The sequence below is a fragment of the Hypanus sabinus genome, chromosome 1 (assembly GCF_030144855.1).
Source record: "Hypanus sabinus isolate sHypSab1 chromosome 1, sHypSab1.hap1, whole genome shotgun sequence".
NCBI lineage: Eukaryota > Metazoa > Chordata > Chondrichthyes > Myliobatiformes > Dasyatidae > Hypanus > Hypanus sabinus.
In genome coordinates this window covers 37,261,225-37,285,814 of record NC_082706.1, presented here as the reverse complement: position 1 = coordinate 37,285,814, position 24,590 = coordinate 37,261,225, and the positions used below count along the sequence as shown (strand labels likewise).

Genomic DNA, 24,590 nt, shown 5'->3' with positions numbered 1-24,590 from the left:
AAATAAAGAAATGCAATAGAATCTGTGAAAAACGACACGTGAACAAAGACCAAGGGACAGCTAATATGCAAAACTGTGCAAGTACGTATTAATATAAACAGGTGTAAAAAGACAACTTGAATGCAGAATAGAGGGTTACAGAGAAAGTGTAATGACGTGGTATATTCAATATTTTAGTGTACGAGAGATTCATTTAAGAGTCTGGTAATGGTGGCTGTTTAGTTGACCTTTTAAAGATGAACTTCACTCCTCGCGTATCCATCGGAACTTGCGGTGAAAGCATGTTGTTTGTGTCAGCAACAAGCTGTGTGGGGGTGGGGGGGGCAATGTGGCACGCCTAATAACCCCGACCTACGCGTCTTTGGAATGTGGCAGGAGCTCCCGGAGGAAGCCCCCGTCACGCGGGAGGGAGGTACGGGGCTGAACCCTGAACACCGGCGCTGGAAAGCAGTGCGTTACCCCGGCGCGGAGAGGAACGGTCTTTGATCATGGCTCCTTTCCCGAGGCAGTGGGAAGTGTAGATTGAGTCAGTGGAAGGGAGGCTGGTTTGTGTGATGGACTGGCCGTGTCCATCACTCTCCACTTGCACAAGCGCTGGGTCTCAGTGGCCAAATGGCATACTGGGTGTAAATATTCTCAGTGGCATCTTTCTTCTGGCTGGGGAGTCTAAACCAGGGGTCATCTCAGAATCTCGACCGGAGGACCAGAAATTAATACATATCACCTAATAAGTCTTATAATAAGAGTGTATTAATATATAGATATTATTGATCCCAAAGGAAATTACAGTGTCACAGCAGCATTAGGAGTGCGCGGATATTCCAATATACCAACATGGTGGAGGGTTACAAAGGTTTACCACCCCCTGGGTGAAGAGGTTTCTGTCCCTCTCTGCCCTGAAGGGGCAATATCTTATTTTGTGCAGGAGGAGGGATTGGGGGGGGGGGGGGTACCTGTTCCATTTTGTTTGCTTTTTTTTGAGTGGGAGGAGGGATTTGGGGGTCGATGTATCTGTTCCATTTTGTTGGTTTTTTGTGCGGGGAAGGGGGGGGGGGGGTCGTGCTGCCTTTCCCTTTCTTTCCTGTTTTCATGGCCACCCGGAGAAGAAGAATTTTGACGATAAGTGAACCTTTACTACCGCAGGACCATAAGGCATAGGAGCAGAATTAGGCTATTCAGCCCATCTAGTCTGCTCTGCCATCCCATCGTGGCTGGTTTATTTTGCCTCTGAACCCCAATCCCTTTCCTTCTCCCTGTGACCTTTGACACCCTTGCGCATCAAGAGCCCATCATCCTCCGCTTTAAGTATGTCCATTCTCCGCGGCGGCCGGGGGCAATGAATTCCACTAACTGAGTGTGCTGTAATGGCATCCAGAAGCGAGCGACTTTCGCGGAGCAATCTCTTTTACTTTTTTTAAAATGCACATTTTATTCCTTATCCACACTTTATTCCTTATCCACACTTTAACCTCTAACTTGTTTTTTTTAAAAAATATAATTCCTTATTCTTTATAATTGTTGAACTTTGTTTGTAGCACCACAGCAAATTCCTGATACGTGTAAATGTATCTGGTGAATAAAGCTGACCTTTAACCCAATGGGGGATGGCAATGGGGGAACAGAGCATAGGATCACTGACTCTGTGCCAATCATCAATCACCAATTCAAAATAATCTTTAAAAAAAATTTTACTCTTATTATTTGCTCCCTCAAGTTCCAGCCCTCACTCGTACACTACGGGCGCCTTGCTTATTTAATTTACTGACCTGAGAGGTGGGGTGGGGGGGGAACTGGAGCACTTGGGGGAGATCCACACGGTCACAGGGAGAATGTGCAAACTCCGCACAGACAGCGCCAGAGGTTGGGATCGCTAGCACGGTGAGGCTGCAGCCTGACCGGCTGCTGCACTGTGCTCCCCCACCCTCGGTGGCTGGGAAGGTCAGTATATTCAGTGAGGGGGGCTGACAGATTGTGGCCCAGTGGTCAGTACGATTACAGTTGGCCCTCCTTATCTGTGTATTCTGCAACTGCGAATCGAGAAAACCCGGAAGTGCTCTCCCAGCACTCGTTGTTTGAGCATGTACAGACTATTTTTTCTTGTCATTATTCCCTAAACAATGCAGTATAACAACTATTTTACATCGCATTTACATTGTATTAGGTATTATAAGTAACTTAGAGATGATTTAAAGTATACGGGAGGATGTGTGTGGGTTATCGTGGATCGGGATAGAAAAAATTGGAAGTTGTCTTACTAAGTCGGAACAGGTACATCTGGTATTATTTAGTGTCAGTTAGTCAAACGTTTGTCTTAGTTTATAGTATATATTTTACCTTTCTATGCATATAAAACACTTAAGAACATATGTTTCAGCGCCGGGTTCGGGAACAGAAGTTCCCGGGTTCAATCCAGTGACAGACAGCTATTGAGTGCACTCTCCACCGTGCCGGGTTGATGTGGAGGATCAAAAATCCCAAAACCCAATAATTAAACCACTGCGTTGCTTCGTAATAATTTAGCTTTCATCGGGGCAGAGCCTTTCTCACTTTATCCATTAAAATTGTTCCAACCGTTGACCGACATAGCCTAACGCTTTTCCAATGACCGATGGCTTTTCACCTCTTTCCGATCGCTTTTTTATTTCCACTTTATTTTCAATCGTGATTGGGATTATTTTCGTGAACAGAAACACTGCGGATTCAGAGCTGCACCGCCGGGTCCTAATGTCCACTGCAGTGAGATGCGTTAAATAAGGTCTGGGGTTCCGCTGGGTCCTAAGGTCCACCTCATTGAGACAGGTTGAATAAGGGACTTGAGCATCTGTGTTTTTTGGTATCCGTGAGGGGTCCCAGAACGAATCCCTTGCGGATAAGGAGGGCCGACTGTATTTACAGCATTGGCCATCACCGATCGTGGTGTAGTTCCTGCCAGTCTCTGAAAGGAGAGGGTGTGACAAAGAATGCTAATCTTTAGATTTATGGAAATTATTTATGTAGGGCAAGTCATTGGGTATATGTAAATTGGAGGTTCTTGATTATTAAGGGCATCAAAGGTTCGGGGGGGGAAGGCAGGAGAATGGGGTTGAGAGAGATAATAAATCAGATTTCAAATGGCCTTATTCTGCTCGTGTCATATGGTCCAGAGGAGGCTCGTGAGAATGATCCCGGGAATGAAAGGGTTGATGTGTGAGGACCGTTTCAGGGGTCTAGGCCTGTACTCACTGCCTAGAAGAATGAGGGCAGATTCGATGGGGCAAATGCCCTCATTCTGCTGGAGTGTCGTGCGGTCTACGGTCCTTGAGGGAAACAGATAACCTGTGTCATAAAGAGAGCAACAGTCTAAATGGCCAAATGCCTGCTTTCCAACACACTCGCTCTTTGCCTCATTTCATTTTTCACGCCTCCTTCAAGTCACATCTCGTCTTCCTTCCCTCCAGAGAGAAAACACCTGGTCTGTTAAAGTTTACCCATTTTTACAGCATCTCGGTAGGATTTGGAGCTCGTACTGAGTGTGTCATCACTAAGTAATGTGAGCGAATATTTTTACCTGTGTTCAGGAATGCCGGCCCTCCCTCACTGCAAGGTTTTCTGTCCCTTTTATTTCTGGATGTGGCAACATCGTTCATAATCTCTTTCTCGTGTTTGATCAAACACTTCATTCATATGCAATCGAAAACACCCATCAGAATAAGAATCAGGTTTACTATCACCAGCGTGTTTTGTTAACTTAGCAGCAGCAGTTCAATGCAACACATAATCTAGAAGAAGAGAAAAAAATAAGTAATCAATTACAGTATATGTCTATTGAATAGATTAAAAATTGTGCAAAGAACAGAAATAATACATATTAAAAAAGTGAGGGAGTGTTCATGGGTTCAATGTCCATTCAGGAATTGGGTGGCAGAGGGGAAGAAGCTGTTCCTGAATCGCTGAGTGTGTGCCTTCAGGTTTCTGTATCTCCTACCTGATGGTAACAGTGAGAAAAGGGCATGCACTGGGTGCTGGGGGTCCTTAATAATGGACGCTGCCTTTCTGAGACACCGCTGCCTAAAGATATCCTGGGTATTTTTTAGGCTAGTACCCAAGATGGAGCTGACTAAATCTACAACCGTCTGCAGTTTCTTTCGGTTCTATGCAGTAGTCCCTGCACCCCCCCCCCCCCAAATACCAGACAGTGATGCAGCCTGTCAGAATGCTCCCTACAGTACATCTGCAGAGGTTTTTGAGTGTATTTGTTCACATGCCAAATCTCTTCAAACTCCTAATGAAGTATAGCTGTCTTGCCTTCTTTCTGACACCTGGGAACTTGAAGCTGCTCACTCTCTCCACTTCTGATCCCTCTGTGAGGATTGGTGTGTGTTCCTTCGTCTGACCCTTCCTGAAGTCCACAATCAGCCCTTTCATCTCACTGATGTTGAGCAACACCACTCCACTAGTTGGCATATCTCGCTCATGTACACCCTCTTGCCAACATCTGAGATTCTACCAACAATGGTTGTATCATCAGCAAATTTATCGATGGTATTTGAGCTATGCCTAGTCACACAGTCATGTGCATATGGAGAGTAGAGCAGTGGGCTAAGCACACACCCCTGTGGTGCGCCAGTGTTGATCGTCAGCGAGGAGGATGTGTTATCACCAATCCGCACAGATTGTGGTCTTCCGGTTAGGAAGTCGAGGATCCAATTGCAGAGGGACCAGGTTCTGCAACTTCAATCAATCATGATTGTGGGAATGTTGGTGTTAAATGCTGAGCTATGTTTGATGAACAACAGCCTGACATAGGCCACACACAAAATAGCAGAGGAACTCAGCAGGTCGTGCTGCATCAATGGAGATGCTTTGGACCAAGACCCTTCACTGGGAACGGAAAGGGAGGGGGCAGAAGCCAGAAAAAGAAGGTAAGGGGGGGGGTAACCAGCTGACAGGTTATAGTTGAGACCAGGTGAGGGGGAAGGGAAGTTGGGTGGAGGGATGAAGAGAGAAGCTGGGAGTTGAGAGGTGGAAGAGGTAATGGGATGAAGGAGGAGAAATCTGACAGGAGAGGGTGGGAGAAAGGGAAAGAGGAGAGGCAGCAGAGGGAGGTGATAGGCAGGTGAGGTAAGGGGTAAAAAGAAACACAATGTGATCTCACGTTAATAAATAGAAATTATGTTTTCAATGTTGGGCATAGGAAAATAGGCCCTTCAGGCCAACCCGTCTCCCATTTGCCTCTGCTGGGCACATACCCCTCTTAACTCCTCTTGTCCATGTAGTCCTATATCTGTGAGTGTCAAGGTTAGCATGACACTTTACAATGCCGGCGATCACTGACTGCGGGGGGCGGGGGGGGTGTCAGTTCCCGTTGCTACCTGTAAGGAATTGGCATGTTCTCCCTGTGATTGTGTGCATTTCCTCACGGTCCTCTGGATTGTAAAGGTCTGCGGCTAGGATTAGTGAGCTGTGGGCCCTAATTGTTTGTGTTTGTGTGTGTGTGTGTGTGTGATCACAAGACATCACTTCTTGAAGATTTTCTCGATGTGGGGAGGCTATAGCTCTGCAGCCATTTTGCGATCCTGCCATACTAGACTGTGAGGCGTCCGATCGGAAAGCTCTGCACGGGACGCCTGTAAGAAATTTGCTAGACGTACCACGTCTTCTCAAGCTGCCAAACACAAGTGCAGCTGCTGACGTGGCTTTTCCTGATTGCATCAGCTTCGGGAGGGTTCGATGTTGATGCTCTGGAGCTTGAAGCCGCCCGCCCTTTCCTCTGCTCGTCCCTCGACGAGGACGATTGTGTGCTTCCCCCAACTCTCTCTGTCTGAAGCTAACATTGATCAGGCTGCTGCTGTTTATCACTGTGTGACCAGCTTGCCGCTGTCACATTTCCTGAGTCTGCAGCTCAGGTTATTCTGGCTACTGTCCTGTCACAGACAAGTGTTTTTCATCACATGAGAGCCACAGTTGGAAAGGCTTATATACTGGGAAATGGGTGTTTTTGTTACTGAACGCTTGGGATAGTATGCTGATTACCCGGCCTGCGCCATTTCCAATTCATGACTAATCTGACAGAACAGACCTGTATCTTTGTATCCAATCTACTTTGATTGTTTACGCTTTGATCTTTGGCCGTACTGTATTGTATCAGTAAATCTGTGTACAGACCAAATATAGCCATGTCACCACGGAAGCAAATCAGGTTAACAAGGGTTGTTGTCACGGGTACCGCCTCACTTCGCAGCATGCCCACGGTTTACTAACCCCCACCTGCTGGGCTCTGGACTGTGGGAGGAAACCTGCACAGTTGAGGGCAGAGCACGTAAACTCCTTACAGACAGCGCTGGGTATTGAACCTGGGTGGTTGGCGCTGTAACAAATTTACGCTGACTGCTATGCTACTTTGCAGTGTCTGTTCCTCCGCAGGGCCCAATTTCACCATTCGTTAATTTTTTCATTCCACACGGAAGTGAATGTTGCCAAAGGTCAGTTTATTGGCAGCCGGTCTTTGGGATGGGGGGTGCTCGAAGCGCCTGGGCAGGGGAACAGGGAGAATGTGTAAATTCCATGCAGACGCGTCTGAGGTGGGAATCGAACCTGGGTCTCTGGGGCTATGAGGGAAGTGCTGCACCATCTTGCCATTTTGTTCTTTATTAACTTAGTTGGTAAGAACTGGTGCAGATTGGGCACCACCAAAGCTGGTACTTCCTGGAGGCGATGCATTTTAATTCTGCTTCCCACCCCCCCGTCCCACATGCAGGTCCATGGACTGGTTATCAGGCGGCCAAGTTCAGGTTCGGGGGAGCGGTATCTTAAAATTCCATCTGGTTAGCCTCCAGCCTGGAAGTGTAACCATTACTTTAGACCATACGATATAGGAGCTGAATCAGGCCATTTGGTCCATCGAGTCAGCTCCACCATTTCATCATGGCTGATCCATTTTCCCTCAGCCCCAATTTCCTGTATCCCTTCAGGCCCTGACTAATCAAGAATCTATCAACCTCTGCCTGCGGCCCCCACAGCTGCCTGTGACAATGAATTCCACAGATTCACCACGCTCTGGTGAATGAAATTCCTCCTCACCTCTGTTCTAAAAGGACGCCCCTCTCCTCTGAGTTTGTGTCCTCTGGTCTTAGGCTCCCCCACCATAGGAAACATCGACTGCACATCAACTCTATCGAGGCCTTTCACCTTGATAGGTTTCAATTAGATTCCACCGTCCCCCCAGTCTTCTGCATTCCAGTAAGGAGAGGCCCAGACCCATCAAACGCTTCTTGTATGACAAGCCTTTCAATCTTGGAATAATTTTTGCAAACCTCCTTTCAGCCTGCTCCAATGTCAGCACATCCTTTGTTAGATAAGTGGGCCAAAGCTGCTGACAAGTCAGGCCTCACCAGTGCTTGGTAAAGCCTCAACAGTACATCCTTGCTTGTATATTCTTGTAAATGAATGCGAACATGGCATTGGTCTTCCTCACCACAGACTCAACCTGCAAGTTAACCTTGAGGGAATCCTGCGTGAGGATTCCTAAGTCCCTTTGTCCTTCAGACTTTTGAACTTTCTCTGTACTTTTTATTTCTTTTACCAAAGTCCATGACCATACACTTCCCAATACTGTATTCCATCTGGCACTCCTTTGCCCATTCTCCTCATCTATGTCTTCCTGTAGCCTCTCTGCTTCCTCAATGCTACCCGCCCCTCCCCCACCTATCTGAGTCATCAGCGGTTTCCTGTGGAAGACATGACTCAGTGTTGTATCTAAAGTCCGAGGTATACGGTGTAAACAGGAAGGGAGCTTCTGCAGTCCCCAGTGGGACCCCATTGCTGCTTCTAGCCATATCTGGCACACAGCTCTGAGGCCGTACATATTGTGGTCTGCCAGTCAGGTAGTCCATTATCCAGGGTACAATGGAAGTGCCAGCCTGCGTTGAACAGAGCTTTTCCTCCCAGCAATGAGGGCTTTTATGTTGGCTTCTCTTGTGAGCCATGGTTGTGTTATCCTGCCTTTAGAATACTTATTCATCTTTGGGATGTATATATCCAGACATTCCAGCCATTACTGCTGCACCATCATCCCCGCCAGTGTTCCCTTCCAGTCAATTTTGGCCAGTTCCTCTCTCATGCCTCTGTAATTCCCTTTACTCCAGTGTAACAAGGATTCATCTAACTTTTAGCTTCTCCTTCTCAAACTGCAGGGCGAATTCCACCGTATTATGCTCACCATCTCCTATTGGTTCTTTCCGTAAGCTCCCTAGTAACCAAGTAAGATATCATTTCCAGGACACAAGTTGTAGGAGAATGAAATAATTGTTACTCCGGATCCGATGCAGCACTATAAAGAACACAGTAAGATAAAGAACGCAATAAATATAAACACATAATGTAGTTTACATATATGGACTGATTATATGTACATGTGACACAAGGCATGGGGGTGTCCGCATGTAAAGTGACTGACAGGAACTGATAAGGTACTGGTGAAGGTGTTGATCAGCTTTGGTGATCCTCGGTACAATTATCTCTCAGTCCACTTCTGGCCTCTCCCTGTTTACGAGTTGCTTGGAAGCAATAAGGTTCACTCCGAGGCGACATGGGGTCTGGTCTGAGCTGCACACTTGCTCATTGCAATGGAAGGGAGAGTAGCACGCACACAGAACACAGAGGAGTAGAAGCTGTTGGTTTTCCTGCACGACCAAGAGTTCCCATAAGCCATTTTGACGGTGGGAGGGTGCATCCTCCCACACACACACACACACATTAGACTGAGTACTTTAAAACTAACAGAAGGGAACTACAAAGTAATTAAGAAGGAAAAGATGGAATATGAAGGTAAGCTGGCCAATAATACTTAAGAGGATACACAAAGTTTCTTCAGATATATGTAGAGTAAAAGAGAGGCGAGGGTGGATATTGGACCACGATGCTGGAGCTGCAGACGAACTGAATAAGTATTTTGCATGTCTTCACTGTGGAAGGCACTAGCAGTATGCCTGAAGTTTGAGAGTGTCAGGGGGCAGAAGTGAGTGAAGTTGTCATTGCTAGGGAGAAGGTTCTTGGGAAACTGAAAGGTCTGAAGGTGGATAAGTCACCTGGACCAGATGGTGTACACCCCAGAGCTCTGAAAGTGGTGGCTGAAGAGATTTGTAATGATCTTCCAATAATCATTTGATTCCAGCATGGTTCTGGGGGACTGAAAAATTGCAAATGTCACTTCATCCTTCAAGAAGGCAGGGAGGCAGAAACCTATAGGCCAGTTAGTCTGATCTCAGTGGTTGGGAAGATGTTGGAGTTGATTGTTAAATATGTAGTTTCAGGGTACTTGGAGGCACAGGATAAAATAGGCCATAGTCAATATGGTTTCCCCAAGGGAAAAGTTTGCCTGAAAAATCTGTTGAAATTCTTTGAAGTAACAAGCAGGATAGTCAAAGGAGAATCAGTTGATGTTGTGTACTTGGATTTTCAGAAGGTCTTTGAAAAGTTGCCACACATGAGGCTGCTTAATAAGCTGCAAGCCCATGGTATTTACAGGAAAGGATTAGCATGGATAAAGCAGTGGCTGATTGGCAGGAGGCAGAGAGTGGGAATGAAGGGAGCCTTTTCTGACTGGCTGTCGGTGGCTAGTGTGTTCCACAGGGGTCTGTGTTGGGACTGCTTCTTTTTACGTTATATGCCAATGATTTGGATGATGGAATTGATGGCTTTGTGGTCAAGTTTGCAGACAATATGTAGAAGGGTGGAGGGGCAGGTACTTTTCAAGAAGTAATGGGGACTTAGACAGATGAGGAAAATTGGCAAAGAAGTGGCAGATGGAATACAGTGTCAGGAAATGTGTGGTCATGTATTTTGGTAGAAGAAAGAAAAGGGGTGACTATTTTCTAAATGGAGAGAAGCACAAAAATTTGAGGCGCAAAGGGATTTGGGAGTCCTTGTGCAGGTTAATTTGCAAGTTAAGTCTGTGGTGAGGAAGGCAAATGTGATTAATTTCCAGAGGACTAGAATGTATAAGCAAGGATATAATGTTGAGGTTTTGTAAAGCACTGGTGAGGCCTCACTTGGAGTATTGTGAGCAGCGTTAGCCCACTTATCTTAGAAAGGATACGCTGAAATTGGAGAGGGTTCAAAGGAGGTTTATGACAATGATTCCAGGATTAAAAGACTTGTCATATGAAGAGTGTTTGATGGCTCTAGGCCCGTATTCACTAGAATTCAGAAGAATGAGGGGTGATCTCATTGAAACCTTTCAAATGTTGAAAAGCCTCAGTGGACTTGATGTGGAGAGATGTTTCCTATGGTGGGAGAATCTAAGACCAGAGGACACAGCCTCAGAATAGAGGAGTGTCCATTTGGAATGGAGATGAGGAGGAATTCCTTTAGCCAGAGGGTGGTGAATCTGTGGAATTTATTGCCGCAGGTAGCTGTGGAGACCAAATCATTGGGTATATTTAAGGCAGAGGTTGATAGATTCTTGATTAGCCAGGACATGAAGGAATGTGGGGAGAAGGCAGGAGATTGGGGCTGAGGGAAAATGGATCAGCCATAACAAAATGGCAGAACAGACTCGATGGGCCAAATGGCCTAATTCTGCTCCTATATGTTATGGTCTGATGGTCTCACACACACACACACACACACACACACACACACACACACACACATTTGCATTTCCTTCTGCGCATTTCCTGCACTGTTCTCCTGAGGTGAATTAAAGTAACGTCTTTATGCATGGCATTGAGGGAGGGGCTTTACTGAGGGAGGGTCAAGTATGGGTGGGTAGTACTGAGTAGTAGCTCACACTGTGGGAGTGGCAGTACTGAGGGAGGTTCACACTCGGAGGGGTAGTACTAAGGGAGAGTCACAATGTGGGAGGGGCAGTTCTGAGGGATGTACGTTGGGTGAAGTTAAATTTGAGGCTGTCCCTCCTCTCAACCCCCACTGCACCCCTCCCCGGCATCCCATGTACTGTAAAATGTGCCAGGAAGTTTCCACTAAATAATTAACCCTCAACCAACCACGGCAGACAGATGCCAACCTCCATCAAAGGTAATTTTGTGCAATTTTCCTGACAAAAGTATTTTACAAATTGTTTGATTTAAAACTGCTGTTTTTCATATGTCAATGGTTGAGCTGAAATTCTTTCTATGCCTTAATCAGGGGAAACTTTTTTTTAAAAATCGGCTTTGAAATCTTTGGATCACTGCTGGGAATTTCCACCCTCCTCGTGACTTTCCTTTAAAATTGAAATGAGGTTATTAAAGAGGAAAAGTGGGATAATTCTTGGCACCATTCCTTTTGGAGCTCCTGGACGCCACGTGGTTACATTAACACATGACAAATTCTCTCTCTTATCTGCAATAAATTCCAGTGATTAATTCCAATGGTCCCACACACTCGGGATTTTCCTGTTGTACTGAAAGATTTTCTTTACTGTTAGATATTATTCCGAATAATTCCACAGTGCTTTATTCACGTTATTGTGCATATTATGAAGATTATAATAGATATTTCATTGAAGTTTGAGGATGATGTTTTAAAAAAAAGCCAAGTTTGCGGCTGATATGGAGCTATGTGGAGGGCCAGGTAATATTGAGGAAGTAGGGAGACAGCAGAAGAAATTAAACAGATTAGGAGAATGGAGAAAGAAGTGGCAGATGGAATATAGAATGGGGAAGTGTATGGTCATGCACCTTGGTAGAATGATTAAAGGCACAGAATATTTTCTGAATGGGGAGTAAAATTCAGAAATCTGAGGTGCAAAGTTACTTTGGAGTCCTGGCGTGGGATTCCCTAAAGATTAACTTGCAGGCTGAGCTGGTGAAGGCAAAAGCAACACTCACTTCAAGAGGACTAGAATATAAAAACAAGATGAAATGCTGAGGGTTTGGTTAACCACATTTGGAGTCCTCCGAGCTGTTTTGGGCCTCATATCTGGGCCTGTATTTGCTGGAGTTTAGAAGACTGAGGGAGGATCTGATTGAAACTTGCTGAATACACTGGACAACAAAAATTTTGTCTCCTGAATACTTTTGGGTGTATCTTACGGATTTTGGACTGCTGATCATGAAAATCCCTATCAAGCACCATTTTAAAAAAACCCTATATTTGTTATTTCAATTCAAAATTTAAGTCAATTAAAATGGTACAACAACACACACAAAATGCTGGTGGAACACAGCAGGCCAGGCAGCATCGATAGGGAGAAGCACTGTCGACGTTTCGGGCCGAGACCCTTCATCAGGACTAACTGAAAGGAAAGATAGTAAGAGATTTGAAAGTAGTGGGGGGAGGGGGAAATGCAAAATGATAGGAGAAGACCGGAGGGGGTGGGATGAAGCTAAGAGCTGGAAAGGTGATTGGCGAAAGTGATACAGAGCTGGAGAAGGGAAAGGATCATGGGATGGGAGGCCTCAGGAGAAAGGGGGGGGGGACACCAGAGGGAGATGGAGAACAGGCAAACAACTAAACATGTCAGGGATGGGGTAAGAAGGGGAGGAAGGGTGTTAACGGAAGTTAGAGAAGTCAATGTTCATGCCATCAGGTTGGAGGCTACCCAGCCGGTATATAAGGTGTTGTTCCTCCAACCTGAGTTTGGATTCATTTTGACAGTAGAGGAGACATATCAGAATGGGAATGGGACGTGGAATTAAAATGTGTGGCCACTGGGAGATCCTGTTTTTTCTGGTGGATCGAGACAATTCAGAATGGGAATGGGACGTGGAATTAAAATGTGTGGCCACTCATTTTAATTCCATGTCCCATTCCCATTCTGATATGTCTATCCATGGCCTCCTCCACTGTCGAGATGAAGCCACACTCAGGTTGGAGGAACAACACCTTATATACCGGCTGGGTAGCCTCTAACCTGATGGCATGAACATTGACTTCTCTAACTTCCGTTAACACCCTTCCTCCCCTTCTTACCCCATCCCTGACATATTTAGTTGTTTGCCTGTTCTCCATCTCCCTCTGGTGTCCCCCCCCCCTTTCTCCTGAGGCCTCCCGTCCCATGATCCTTTCCCTTCTCCAGCTCTGTATCCCTTTTGCCAATCACCTTTCCAGCTCTCAGTTTCACCCCACCCCCTCCGGTCTTCTCCTATCATTTTGTATTTCCCCCTCCCCCCACTACTTTCAAATCTCTTACTATCTTTCCTTTCAGTTAGTCCTGACGAAGGGTCTCAGCCCGAAACGTCGACAGCGCTTCTCCCTATCGATGCTGCCTGACCTGCTGCGTTCCACCAGCATTTTGTGTGTGTTGCTTGAATTTCCAGCATCTGCAGATTTCCTCGTGTTTGCTCAATTAAAATGGTGCCCACAATGTAAGCTGAAAAGTTTTCTATCTTGTTTCAGTCAGCTTGGGCAGGGCGGGTTTTAGAAAGGCTGTAAAAGCATCTCACACTCATCGGTCTCTGCGTTGAGTTTACATGTTTGTCAGCTTGTGATCTCATTGATGTGTGTGCTCCATGTGGATAGCATATTTTCATGAGTATTTGTGATGACAAAATGACTCACCGGTATTGTAACAGCTGCAATACTTCCAGTTATACTTGTGGTGAGTGTACGCTTAAATCTCAAAAGGCGGGAGTATGACTGCTCTTAAGGAAGCTCTACCGTGGCTGTAAAACTGGGAACCAAGACAAAGCCTGAGCTTGGCTCAGAGGCGCTCGGAGGTCGAAAGTTGTTCACTCTCCCGGTGATATGGCGGCAGCAGAAGGATCATGTGACAGACTTGCTACTTCTGCCTGATTGGTGTGTCCGGTTTCCCTGCTTAGAAACAAGAAATCAGTTGTACATCGCAGTCTCCCTTCAGCCGCGTGACTTCTGCTGCACGGCAACAGCCTTCCAGTGCTGAAGCCGCCAGAGACATGGGGGCAACTGAAGGTGACATGGTGCTCGAGCCAACATGGTACCCTCTCTGTCGAGTGAGCCTCATCCGATAACTCGGTCTGAGTCGAATGACCTGGTCAGAGTCTTGAGTTTGTCAAAAGCAAAATCAGAACGACCAGGTTAAGCCCTGCCATCTCCAGGCATGAAAATGTCTGTGAAGGATTTCAATATTTGAGACAGATGCTTCCCGGAATAACTGATGCCAAGATTAAGGAAGGCATTTATGTTGGTGCGCAAATCAAACAGGTCATCGATGACAGGCAATTCAAAACAAAATTTTAATGGAACTGGAGAAAATTACATGGAAGGCATTGGAGGATGCTGTTGAAAATTTTCTTAGCAACTACAGAAAAGCAAACTAGATCCAGCTGGTTGACGACACGTTTCAAGCTACAAAACCATCAAGTGCAACATGTCACTAAAGATTCATTTTCTGCATTCCCATTTAGACTTCTTCCCTGCAAATACTGGGCTGTCAGTGACAAGCACGGTGAGAGGTTTCAGCAGGACATTGCAGTCATGGAGAAACGATATCAGGGCAACTGGAATCCATCAATACTGGCTGATTATTGTTGGACACTTAAACGAGAAGCCTCAATCACTGAGTACAAATGAAAATCATCAACAAAACAAGTTTTTTAGCTTAGCTGAACTACTGCGGTGTCAGTACCGATATGCAATTAAACACATTATATTCAATAAAAGCTAATTTTTAGTTTCTCCAAGTTCCTACATGATAACAAGTAATCTGAAATTATAGGCAACACAAGTGAATCTGCAGATGCTGGAAATAAATTTTTTAAAAAACTCCTCCTGATGAAGGGTTTCGGCCCGAAACGTCATTATTACCTCCTCCCATAGATGCTGTCTGGCCTGCTGAGTTCGGCCAGCATTTTGTGTTTTTTAATCTGAAATTATGTTTGTGTTCAGCTAAAAGCAGTCCATCATAATCAAAAAAACAATTGCGAGGAGGCGACACTTTCGAAAGTATTTGCTGTGCAGGGATATTGAAGAGGAGGGTCTAGGGCCAGAGGGCACAGCCTCAGAATAGAAGTAGATCGCAGTAGGACAGAGATGAGGAGTTTCTTTAGCCAGAGGGTGGTGAATCTGTGGAGTTCATTGTCACAGACCAAGTCATTGGATATACGTAAAGCGAAGCCTCTTGATTAGTAAGGGCGTCAAAGGTTACGGGGAGAAGGCAGGAAAATGGGATTGAGAGGGATGTAATCACCCGTGGTGATTGTTTTTATATTCTAATCCTCTCTAAATGAATGTTGCCTTTCCCTTCCTTACCACCAGCTCAGCCTACAAGTTACCCTTTAGGGAGTCATACACCAGGACTCCAAACTTCGCACCTCAGATTTCTGAATTTAGAAAATATTCTGTGCCTTTAATCATTCTACCGAAGTGCATGACCATACACTTCCCCACTCTATTGCCACTTCTTTGCTCGTTCTCCTAATCTGTGGAATTTCTTCTGCAGACTCCCTACTTCCTGAACACTACCTGCCCCTGCACAGATCTTCACATCGCTTTTATTTACATCATCCACAAACTTCACTGAGATATTTGTTATAATCTGCAAAATAATGTGAGTAGAACATTGTGGTACTATTATGAATATCAGGCAAAAAGGGTTTAAGACAGCAAGATTGGAACTGATTGCAAGGCTCAGAGATGCAGTAGTTTAGAAAGGATTGCGGTAAATATCATCTGCTGAGTCACCTATAGAAGTTTTGGGATTTCTGAAATGTTGGAGATTGACTGTGGTCTTCCCCGTTCACCTTGGCATCTGACTGCACTAGTCCAACAACTGTACAAACTTCTCTTGCCCCCTGTTTCGGGGCAACGGTGATGTCAGCATTGCACAGGTGTAGCCAGCGACTGAGCGGTGGACGGAGCCCCTGGGTGTCCTGCGGCTTGGCCGGGGCCCCTGGGTGTCCCGCGGCTTGGCCGGGGCCCCTGGGTGTCCCGCGGCTTGGCCGGGGCCCCTGGGTGTCCGGCGGCTTGGCCGGGGCCCCTGGGTGTCCCGCGGCTTGGCCGGGGCCCCTGGGTGTCCCGCGGCTTGGCCGGGGCCCCTGGGTGTCCTGCAGCTTAGTCAGAGTCTCAGTTCCAAGGAGCACCTCGACCTTCCTGTTGCCTGGCCGAGGGAAGGGTTGGGTCCTCGGGGAAAGAACGTGGTGAACCTTGGAACTCTGGAGCCTAGAGGTTCAGTCACTGAGGATATTTAAAACAGAACTCGGATTTAAGGGTTTTGAGGGATAGCGGTTATTACAGGGAGGTGAGACTTAAGGGTTAGCTATGAACGTCAGAATCAGGGCTATTATCACTAATGTATGGTATGCTGTGAGATCTGATGTTTTGTGACAGCAGCTATGCACAATACATAAAGATTACTGTATGTTACAGTAAGAATATCTTGTGTGCAACAGATCATAAATCAGCGAGCTGGTTTGTTATGCCTCCGCTCTCGCAGTGTAACGGGGTCACCTCTTTTTCCCTTATTGGGGGAGAGAGAGAGCCTGTGGTGTGTCGAATGCCGGGTGAATGAGTCGTCCTTGAGGTCCTGCAAGTCTTGTGTCTTTATTGATGCTTTGCTGAACGTTTGAGTGCTCGGTGGGGCGGGGGGGGGGGAATGTTTTTTGCTGGTGGGGAAGTGGGGATCACTGCTTTACTGTTGCTTATGCGTGGGAGGGGGGAGCTGGAGGGGGCTTTGGGGTTCTAACATTTAACTGTCATTCATTCTTTGGGGCGCTCCTCTGCTTTCGTGGATGTTTGTGAAGAAAAAGAATTTCAGGATGTATATTGTATACATTTCTCTGACCTTTGAAATAAACAATGCAAAGCAGGGCGAGCAGGGTGAAGATGATGGCCGTTTGTGGATCTCTCATGGGCTCATTCAGAAATCTGGTGGTGGAGGGGAAGAAGCATTGAATGTGGGTCCCTCCTCCCTGGCAGTAGTCACGGGGAGAGGACATGCCCTGGATGGTGGATGCTGCCTTCCAGAGGCATCAGAACAGGCATGAAGGACAGAGTCGTCTATTGCACTTATGTTATAGCAGGGCTGCAAATCTGAAATCCCGCTCGGTCCAATTTCCTCCTCCTGACCCAGGACCAGAACAGTACTTGGACACACAAGCTGTCCGCACACTTGCGTCTCGGGCAGTGGAACTCCCTGCAGAGTAAAGCAGTGCTACTCCTGGCGAGGGAACATGCCATACCTCAAGGCAACGCTGGCTGTCAGCCTGTCATATCAGCCACCCTGTCGGACTGGAATTTCAAAGGTATCGGGCACCGGTGTCACATGAGAGAGTTGTGATTGGCCGACACTTCCCCCCCTGCACTAATCGTGCTGCACGCTGGTTCCGGAATCATGTTCAGGTCTTTGGGGGGGCGGGGGGGTGGTCCTTGCCTGGGACTGGAGGAATGCTGAAGAGCGGATAGGCATCAGGAATGCGAGGAAGGGTGTGTCAACGGAGGATTGGAGCAAATAAAACATTTTTTTAACCACCACAAGAATGAATTAAAATAAAGCAGCCTGAGATGTTCAGTAGAAATCTGCCTGCCTTGTTAGACCAGTTGTTGAAAGCAAATGTGCAGGAAGAGCAGGTGCTGAGGAGGCAAGTGGAATGCTGGCCTTTGCTGGCAGAGCTTTGAAGTACAGAAAAACAAAAACTGTCCGCCCACTGCAGGAAATATTGTGTTCAGTTTTGGCCTTCTCGTCTGGGAAAGGGTATGAATGTAGTGAGGGTTCACCAGAAGGGTTCCCAGTCGGATAGAGGGGTTGAGTTAGGAGAGAAGGGGTCAAGTACTCCTTTTTCACTGAGGTTTAGAAGAATTGAAGTTGAGTTTATTGTCATTTGAACACGTACATGTCTGCAATTTCCAAAAATGTATGGGTTAGGGTTGGTAAGTCAAGTCACTTTTATTAACATTTTGACCATAGCTGCTGGTACAGTGCAGAGTAAAAATGAGACAACGTTTTTTCAGGACCATGGTGTTACATGACACAGTACAAAAACTAGATTGAACTATGTAAAAACAACAGAAAAAAACTACACTAGACTACAGACCTACCCAGGACCGCATAAAGTGCACAAAACAGTGCAGGCATTACAATAAATAATAAACAGGACAATAGGGCAGTAAGGTGTCAGTCCAGGCTCTGGGTATTGAGGAGTCTGTTAGCTTGGGGGAAGAAACTGTTACACAGTCTAGTTGTGAGAGCCCGAATGCTTCGGAGCCTTTTCCCAGATGGCAGGAGGGAGAAGAGATTGTATGAGGGGTGCGTGGAGTCCTTCATAATGCTGTTTGATTTGCGGATGCGGCGTGTAGTGTAAATGTCCGTGATGGCGGGAAGAGAGACCCTGATGATCTTCTCAGCTGACCTCACTATCCGCTGCAGGGTCTTGCGATCCGAGATGGTGCAATTTCCAAACCTGGCAGTGATGCAGCTGCTCAGGATGCTCTCAATACAACCCCTGTAGAATGTGATGAGGATGGGGGGTGGGAGATGGACTGTCCTCAGCCTTCACAGAAAGCAGGATGTGTGGGCATGTTATGTTGGCTGTCCCAGCACCTCCCTGAATAGTGTTGGTCGTCGAAGCAACTGATGCATTACACTACACGTGATTTAAATCTTTAAAGGTGTGGTGAAATTTTAATCTTTAAGGTGTGGTGAATTTAAATTTAAATTTAAATCTTTAAGGTGTTCACAGATGTGCAGTGTCACGAAAGCAGCATTCAGAAGGGAAGCATTTCAGTATTCTATACTGCCTGCCCGACGGTCGCTGCGAGAGGACAGCATGGCCTGGGTGGTTTGCTGGATGTCGCCTTCTTGAGGCAGTGCCTGAGGTAGATACTCCGAGGGTAGGGAGGGGTAGGGCCGTGATATGCTGGGCAGAGTTCACTGCGGTCTGCAGAATGCCGAGTTATGGGAAGGCAGTGTTGGTGCTGAAATGCACAGGAGGAGGTTTGGGTAGGTACACGGGCAGTAGGAGTATGGAGAGCTGTGGTCCCAGTGCGGGCAGGCAGTTTAAATGGTTCAGCATGGACTGGATGGGCTGAACGGCCTGTTTCTGCGCTGTACTTTTCGGTGACTCTGAAACTTGGGGACACGTTGTACGGGGCTATTCTGCATAGGAGGGAGAGGGTAGTTTCCAAGCGGGATGCCCTGCCTGTCGCAGTTACACCCCAGACGTGCGGTGAACTGTCTCGTTTGCGCCAACAGCTAACGCAATCCCGAGGATGTGCCGGGGGCAGCCTGCAAGTGTCACCACGCATACAGCGCCAACGTAGCTCATCCCCAGCTTACTAACCCTTGCCCGTACATCTCCGGGATGTGGGGGGAATCCCAGTCGTCCACAGGAAGAACGTGCAGACTCCTTACAGACAGCGGCAGGAATTGAACACAGGTTGCCGGGTCAAAGTAAAATTTATTGTCAGACTACATACGCATCACCACCTACGACCCTGTGATTCCTTGTCTGTGGTCATTCTTAGCAAATCTATAGATTAGTAACTGTAAACAGGATCAATGCACTGCAGACTGTGTAAATGCAGGTAGCAATAAATAATGAGTGTGAAATAACTAGAGGTCAGGGGTCACAGTGTCAGGCTATTGAGGAAGACATTTAGATCTGAGATCAGTAACTTCACTGGAAAGGTGGTGTAACTCTCTTTTCCACAAGATGGTGATGACCGTGACCTTGAATATTAGATGGAGGATGGATGTCCGCACACGAGAAACATCAAAGGGTGTGGGGGGTGAGCAGGAATAAAGTTCAAGTTCAATTGTCGTTCAACCATACTGACGTACACAGCTAGATGGAGCCTTGTTCCTCTGGGGCCCCAGGTGCAAAACGTGGTGCCGATGGTCACACAGACCACGCAGCACACACGGTCACGAAAAACAATAATAGCACGTGTCTGAGTGGCATGGCCTGAAAATTAATGGTGCTTGGATGTTGTGAGCCATGTTTCTGCAAGGACAAGCTCGCAGCAGTTCCTCATCTCTCTCTCTGGGTCAGCCGCAGATGAAGGCGATTCAGCTTGTCTTTCTGGGAACAAGCAAACACTGGAGAGCAGCATGGACGTTCACGGTTGCTTTGTATTTCGGCTGACTGACCTACAGCTGTTGTGTGTGCCTGTATCCCAAGCTCCTCCCAGAGGTGGGAGAGGTTGGGGGTCGAACAGGGTTAGGAGAGACTTTGTTACTGCGGGTCAGATGGCCTCGGGTTCTGGTGTTGAGCATCAGCTGCGGAAGGCATGCGCTTGACTAGGCTGGGTTGGAATGGTTTCTCTCCCCTAAGTGTCAACTGATGCGTCTGATGCGTCTGGTTCCACGAAGAAAGGGGAAGTGTAAGTGAGAGGTATACCCAGCAGCTGAAAATTTCTAGTAATTGTTGTGGTTCATCTAGGATTTTTGTGATGCGCTGAGGCAGTTTCCATATGACTGCTTCTCTTGCCTTTGTCTGGTGCTCAGACACGCTGTGGTCTACCACCCAGTCATGAGGAGCAGACACCCTTCTCGTGTACACTGGATACATGGGGTGGAAGGTTGTGCACAGGGCAGTATTTCTGATCTGATTCACTGACACCCCGTCTGCTTTGTCCTTTCTGAGGCTGGGAGGAGCCGTGTTCGGTGTGTATATCAGTACGAGGGGTTGCAGCCTCCGTTTGAACATCTGAACGGGCGGCTCCTCGAGTTCTGGTTGCACTCCAGCCCCTCACTCCTGACCTATGGTCATCCTGTATAGAGGGCGGGGGGTTTCGTCTTGGCACCACGTGGCCAAGCGGGCCATTCACGATCCAGGCTGTGGCCCGTCGAGGACTCTCCCTGAGCCAACCATCTGCCTCCCTTCGGGATTCCATCCATGCTTGGGTGTCCCTGGAGAGGGAGATTGAGTTGTCCGTGGGAAGAATGGGGGTGGGGGTTTCCGAGAACAATAGGCCCCTCGGGCACGGAGTGTAAGAGGAGCAGATATGAGTAAGGCCAGTCTTTCTCTGCACTCTCTGGCACGGTAAGTGTCAACGACAGGCTAAGCTCAGCACCAAATAAAAGCAGGGTCAGGTGGAGCGGCCATTGTTGGAACGCGCCCGTGATAGAGTGGGAAGGCTTTTGCTTAACAGGCTTCAGCAAGGACGGGATGGAATGCCCCTCGTACCAGATGTGGGAATTCAGGATACCCGATGGTCTCCCTGATGACTACATCTGCGGGAAGTGCACCTTCAGCTGCTGACTGACCGGGTCAAGGAGTTGGAGCTGGATCATCCGGGAGGCTGAAGACGTTATAGACGAGACTTGAAGGGGTAGTCACACCCAGCGTACGAGATGGGTGACCTCCAGGGGAGGTGAGGGCATTTACAAAGTTAGTGTAGGGTTCCCCCGTTTGCATTCCCTTCAACAATAAGTATCCTGCTTTGGATACTGCTGGAGGGGGTGACCCACCAGGCTAGCGGCTCTGAGGCACAGCAGGGAAGTGTAAAGACAGGCAGAGCGGTAGTGATAGGAGATTGATAGGGAGGCGGACGGGAGATTCTGTGGCTGCAAAAGAAACACCAGGATGATCTGTTGCCTCCCGGGTGCTAGGGTCCAGGATGTCTCAGAGTGGCTGCAGTACATTCTCCTGGAGGAGGGTGAACAGCCAGAGATCACCACCAACGATGTAGGCAGAAAAGAGGAAGCGGTCCCAAGCAGTGAGTATATAGAGTGAGGAAAGAGGCTGAGAAGGAGTTCCAAGGCAGTAATCTCTGGAATACCCCCGTCGCCCCAGGCTAGTGTAGGTAGGAATGGGAGTGACTGAGGAGATGATGCAGGGGGCAGGGTTTCAATTTCTTGGATCATTGGAACCTTTTCTGGAGGGGGGGGGGTGACCTGTACAAGAGGGATGGATTACACCTGAACTGGAGGGGAACCAATATCCCGGCCGGGAAGTTGGCTGATGCCACTCAGGAGGGTTAAAACTAGTTTTGCAGGGGGCTGGGAACCGGGAGCACCAGGTCAGTAAGTGAAGGATCAGACTGGAAGGTAGAGTCGGGGCAAGTATTGAAAGGCAAAATCACAATTGGTATGATGGGTCAGATAGTCTGAGGTGTGTGTGTTTTAATGTTGGTATTATGGGTAAAGGTGATGAACTTGGAGCAAGGATCAGAACATGGAACTGTGATGTTGTGGCCAGTACATTATGTCACACCCTGAGCAACACACCAGGGCAAATTCCTAACACACGTAAATATGCACTCAGTGGCTATTAGATTAGCTGCACCTGCTCGCTAATGCAAACATCTGATCAGCCGGTCGTCAGACAACTCTGCATAAAAGCACACAGGCATGGTCAAGAGGTTCAGTCATTGTTCAGGCTAAACATCAGAATGGGGAAGAAATGTCTGATCCAAGTGGCTTAGACAGTGGGGTGATTGTTGGTGCCAGATGGGGTGGTTTGAGTATCTCAGAAACTGCTGACCTCCCGGGGTTTTCAAGCAGGACAGTCTGTGGAGTTCACTGAGAATGGTGCGAGAAACAAAAAAGATCTAGTGAGTGGCAGTTCTGTGGGCAAAAACACTTTGAAAATGAGAGAGGCCAGAGGAGAATGGCTTGAGGGGTTCAAGCTGACAGGAAGGCGACAGTAACTCACGTCGTAACTGTGGCGTGTGGAAGGTCTCTGTTTGCAGGGTTTGAAGTGGACGGGCTACAGCAGCGCTGAGTTTTGAGGAGGAGGTGATAAAGTGGCCATGGATGCATATGGTGATCCAAGTTGATCCTTGGAAAGGTTAAAGGGCTGAAGAAGTTCCCCTGCATCTTCCTTCAGCTCTCCATCGTGCATCACAAGACTTAAATGCCACCCTTGTGAAGCACCTGTTGCAACCTTCCCCACTCCGTCAACTTGTGTGTGGGTGGTTGCTCTGGATTTCCAGCATCTGCAGAATCTTGTGTTAATCCTTGCTTGTCTGTTCAGTGTTTTGTTGTAGGGCTGTCTGTGGGTCCCGCTGAACACGGAGGCCCTGTGAAGAGAGAAGTGATCCATGGAAGTTATCGCAACTGGACCGGCCGAAATTCTCACTGCATCACGGAGGAATATTACGCTGTGAGGAGTCACCTGTGCTGTAAAAAATGCCCCGCAGGTAGGCTGAGGTTCTGCGGTTGTTGAACGCACCACTCTGCTCTTGTACAGACAGGTTGAACTGCTGGTTCAGGAGCAGAGGCAAGGCCTGGACTGGTCTTGGCCTAGGGCCCTGATCCGTGCGTTGCCAATTTTGACTCCTGGTGAGCCTAACATCGGTCCTGCCGTTTCCCCACAACACCTTAACGCCTTCTTCAGGAGAGCAGCTCCTATTGCTTGGCTGATCAGGTCAGGTCCGAGTTCCGCCTGAAATTTGTGACCAGATTCTTCACTGCTTTGAGTTTCAGAGCATGACAAACAGGCCCTTCAGCCCATCTAGTCCATGCCAAACTATTCCAGTCCCATCCACTTGAATCCTGACCATGGCCCTCGATACTCCTACGTCCACCTGTCCAAGTGTTAAAATCAAGCTGCTGTCCCCCACTTCTTGCTGGTGGCTTGTTCCACATCTCCATCGCCCTGAGGGCAGAATCTGCCCCTCACGTTCCCATCAAACATTTTGCCTTTCACCCTTGACACATGACAACGCAGTGGGGGAGAAAGCCTGCTTGCATTTGCCCGATCTATACCCCTCCGAGAGTCGGGAGGCTGTGAATGCAAGCAACATGCTTTGATAAATAAACTTGAATTCTGAACCCTTGTGGCTCAGAAAGAGTCCCATGGTCCCAGATCTGAAGGGACGGGATAGGAGACCCAGAACCATTCAGGACTGGATTCTCTACTTTCTGCCCGGCGACCCATTTGTAATAAATAGCTAGGTTTGATTAGCTTTGTGTCAAACATACAGCAAATCAGTGCTTCGCATCAATGGCTAACACGATCCAAGGACCGCAAAGGGGGGCCAGCCCAGTTTCTGGCACCAATGTAGCATTGCCCATAACTTCCGGAGCCTTGTGTCTCTGAAATCTGGGTGGAAACTGTTCCAGCTAGAGGTACAAGCTCGTTACAGACAGCAGCAGGAATTGAACTCCGCATGCTGGCACTGTGAAGCGTCACAGTGACCCCCTTCGCCTCTGACGTGGCCCCCACAGACTCGATGAGTTCATTGATCGGGTCGGGCGCAGATGCCCGCTTATGGCCACAACAGGGCAGACCGTTCTCTGGCGATTGGTACCTGCCGCGTCCCCCACCCCCGCCTGCCTCGGCGTGCCGACTGACAGCCTGCCCTGTGATTGCAGGGACTCGTGTGGCCGCGCATTGTCAGAAGAACCGGGAGCGTGCGAAGTGCCAGCCCTGCGCGGCAGGGGAGGAGTACACCAAGTGGGAGAACGGGCTGGAGAAGTGTCTGCCTTGTCAGACTTGTCGGAAAGGTAGGCAACGTGGTTGAATGTTCTTCTGGCATCTGGGTGCTGGTCATCAGTTGCTGTGAAAACTTCACGTCACTTCCCCAACCCCCCCCACGCCGTCTCTCTACGGCTACGTGTTGACACTGGCTTCTTGAGTTGCTCCTGACTCTAGGACCGGGCAGTGTTTGCAAAATGGCCACAAACGTTGGGTTCGTAGTGCACGGTGGGAGGAGCAGTGCTGAGGGTGAGAGTGGGGCAACACCAAGAGAGGGTCGCACTGCGGGAGCAGCGGCACCTCGCCAGCTCTCTGGACAAGGTTGGTTTC

The 24,590-nt window shown here is 47.9% G+C and overlaps 1 protein-coding gene across 1 annotated transcript in view; it reads left to right on the top strand.

Moving 5' to 3' along the window:
- LOC132393034 (uncharacterized) overlaps positions 1-24,590 on the top strand; it is a 61,038-nt gene that overhangs the window by 4,273 nt on the left and 32,175 nt on the right. The window contains exons 2-3 of the mRNA XM_059967762.1: positions 22,815-22,980; positions 24,158-24,289. Of these exons, the coding sequence (XP_059823745.1) occupies positions 22,815-22,980; positions 24,158-24,289 (298 nt within the window). The remainder of the gene's footprint in view (positions 1-22,814; positions 22,981-24,157; positions 24,290-24,590) is intronic.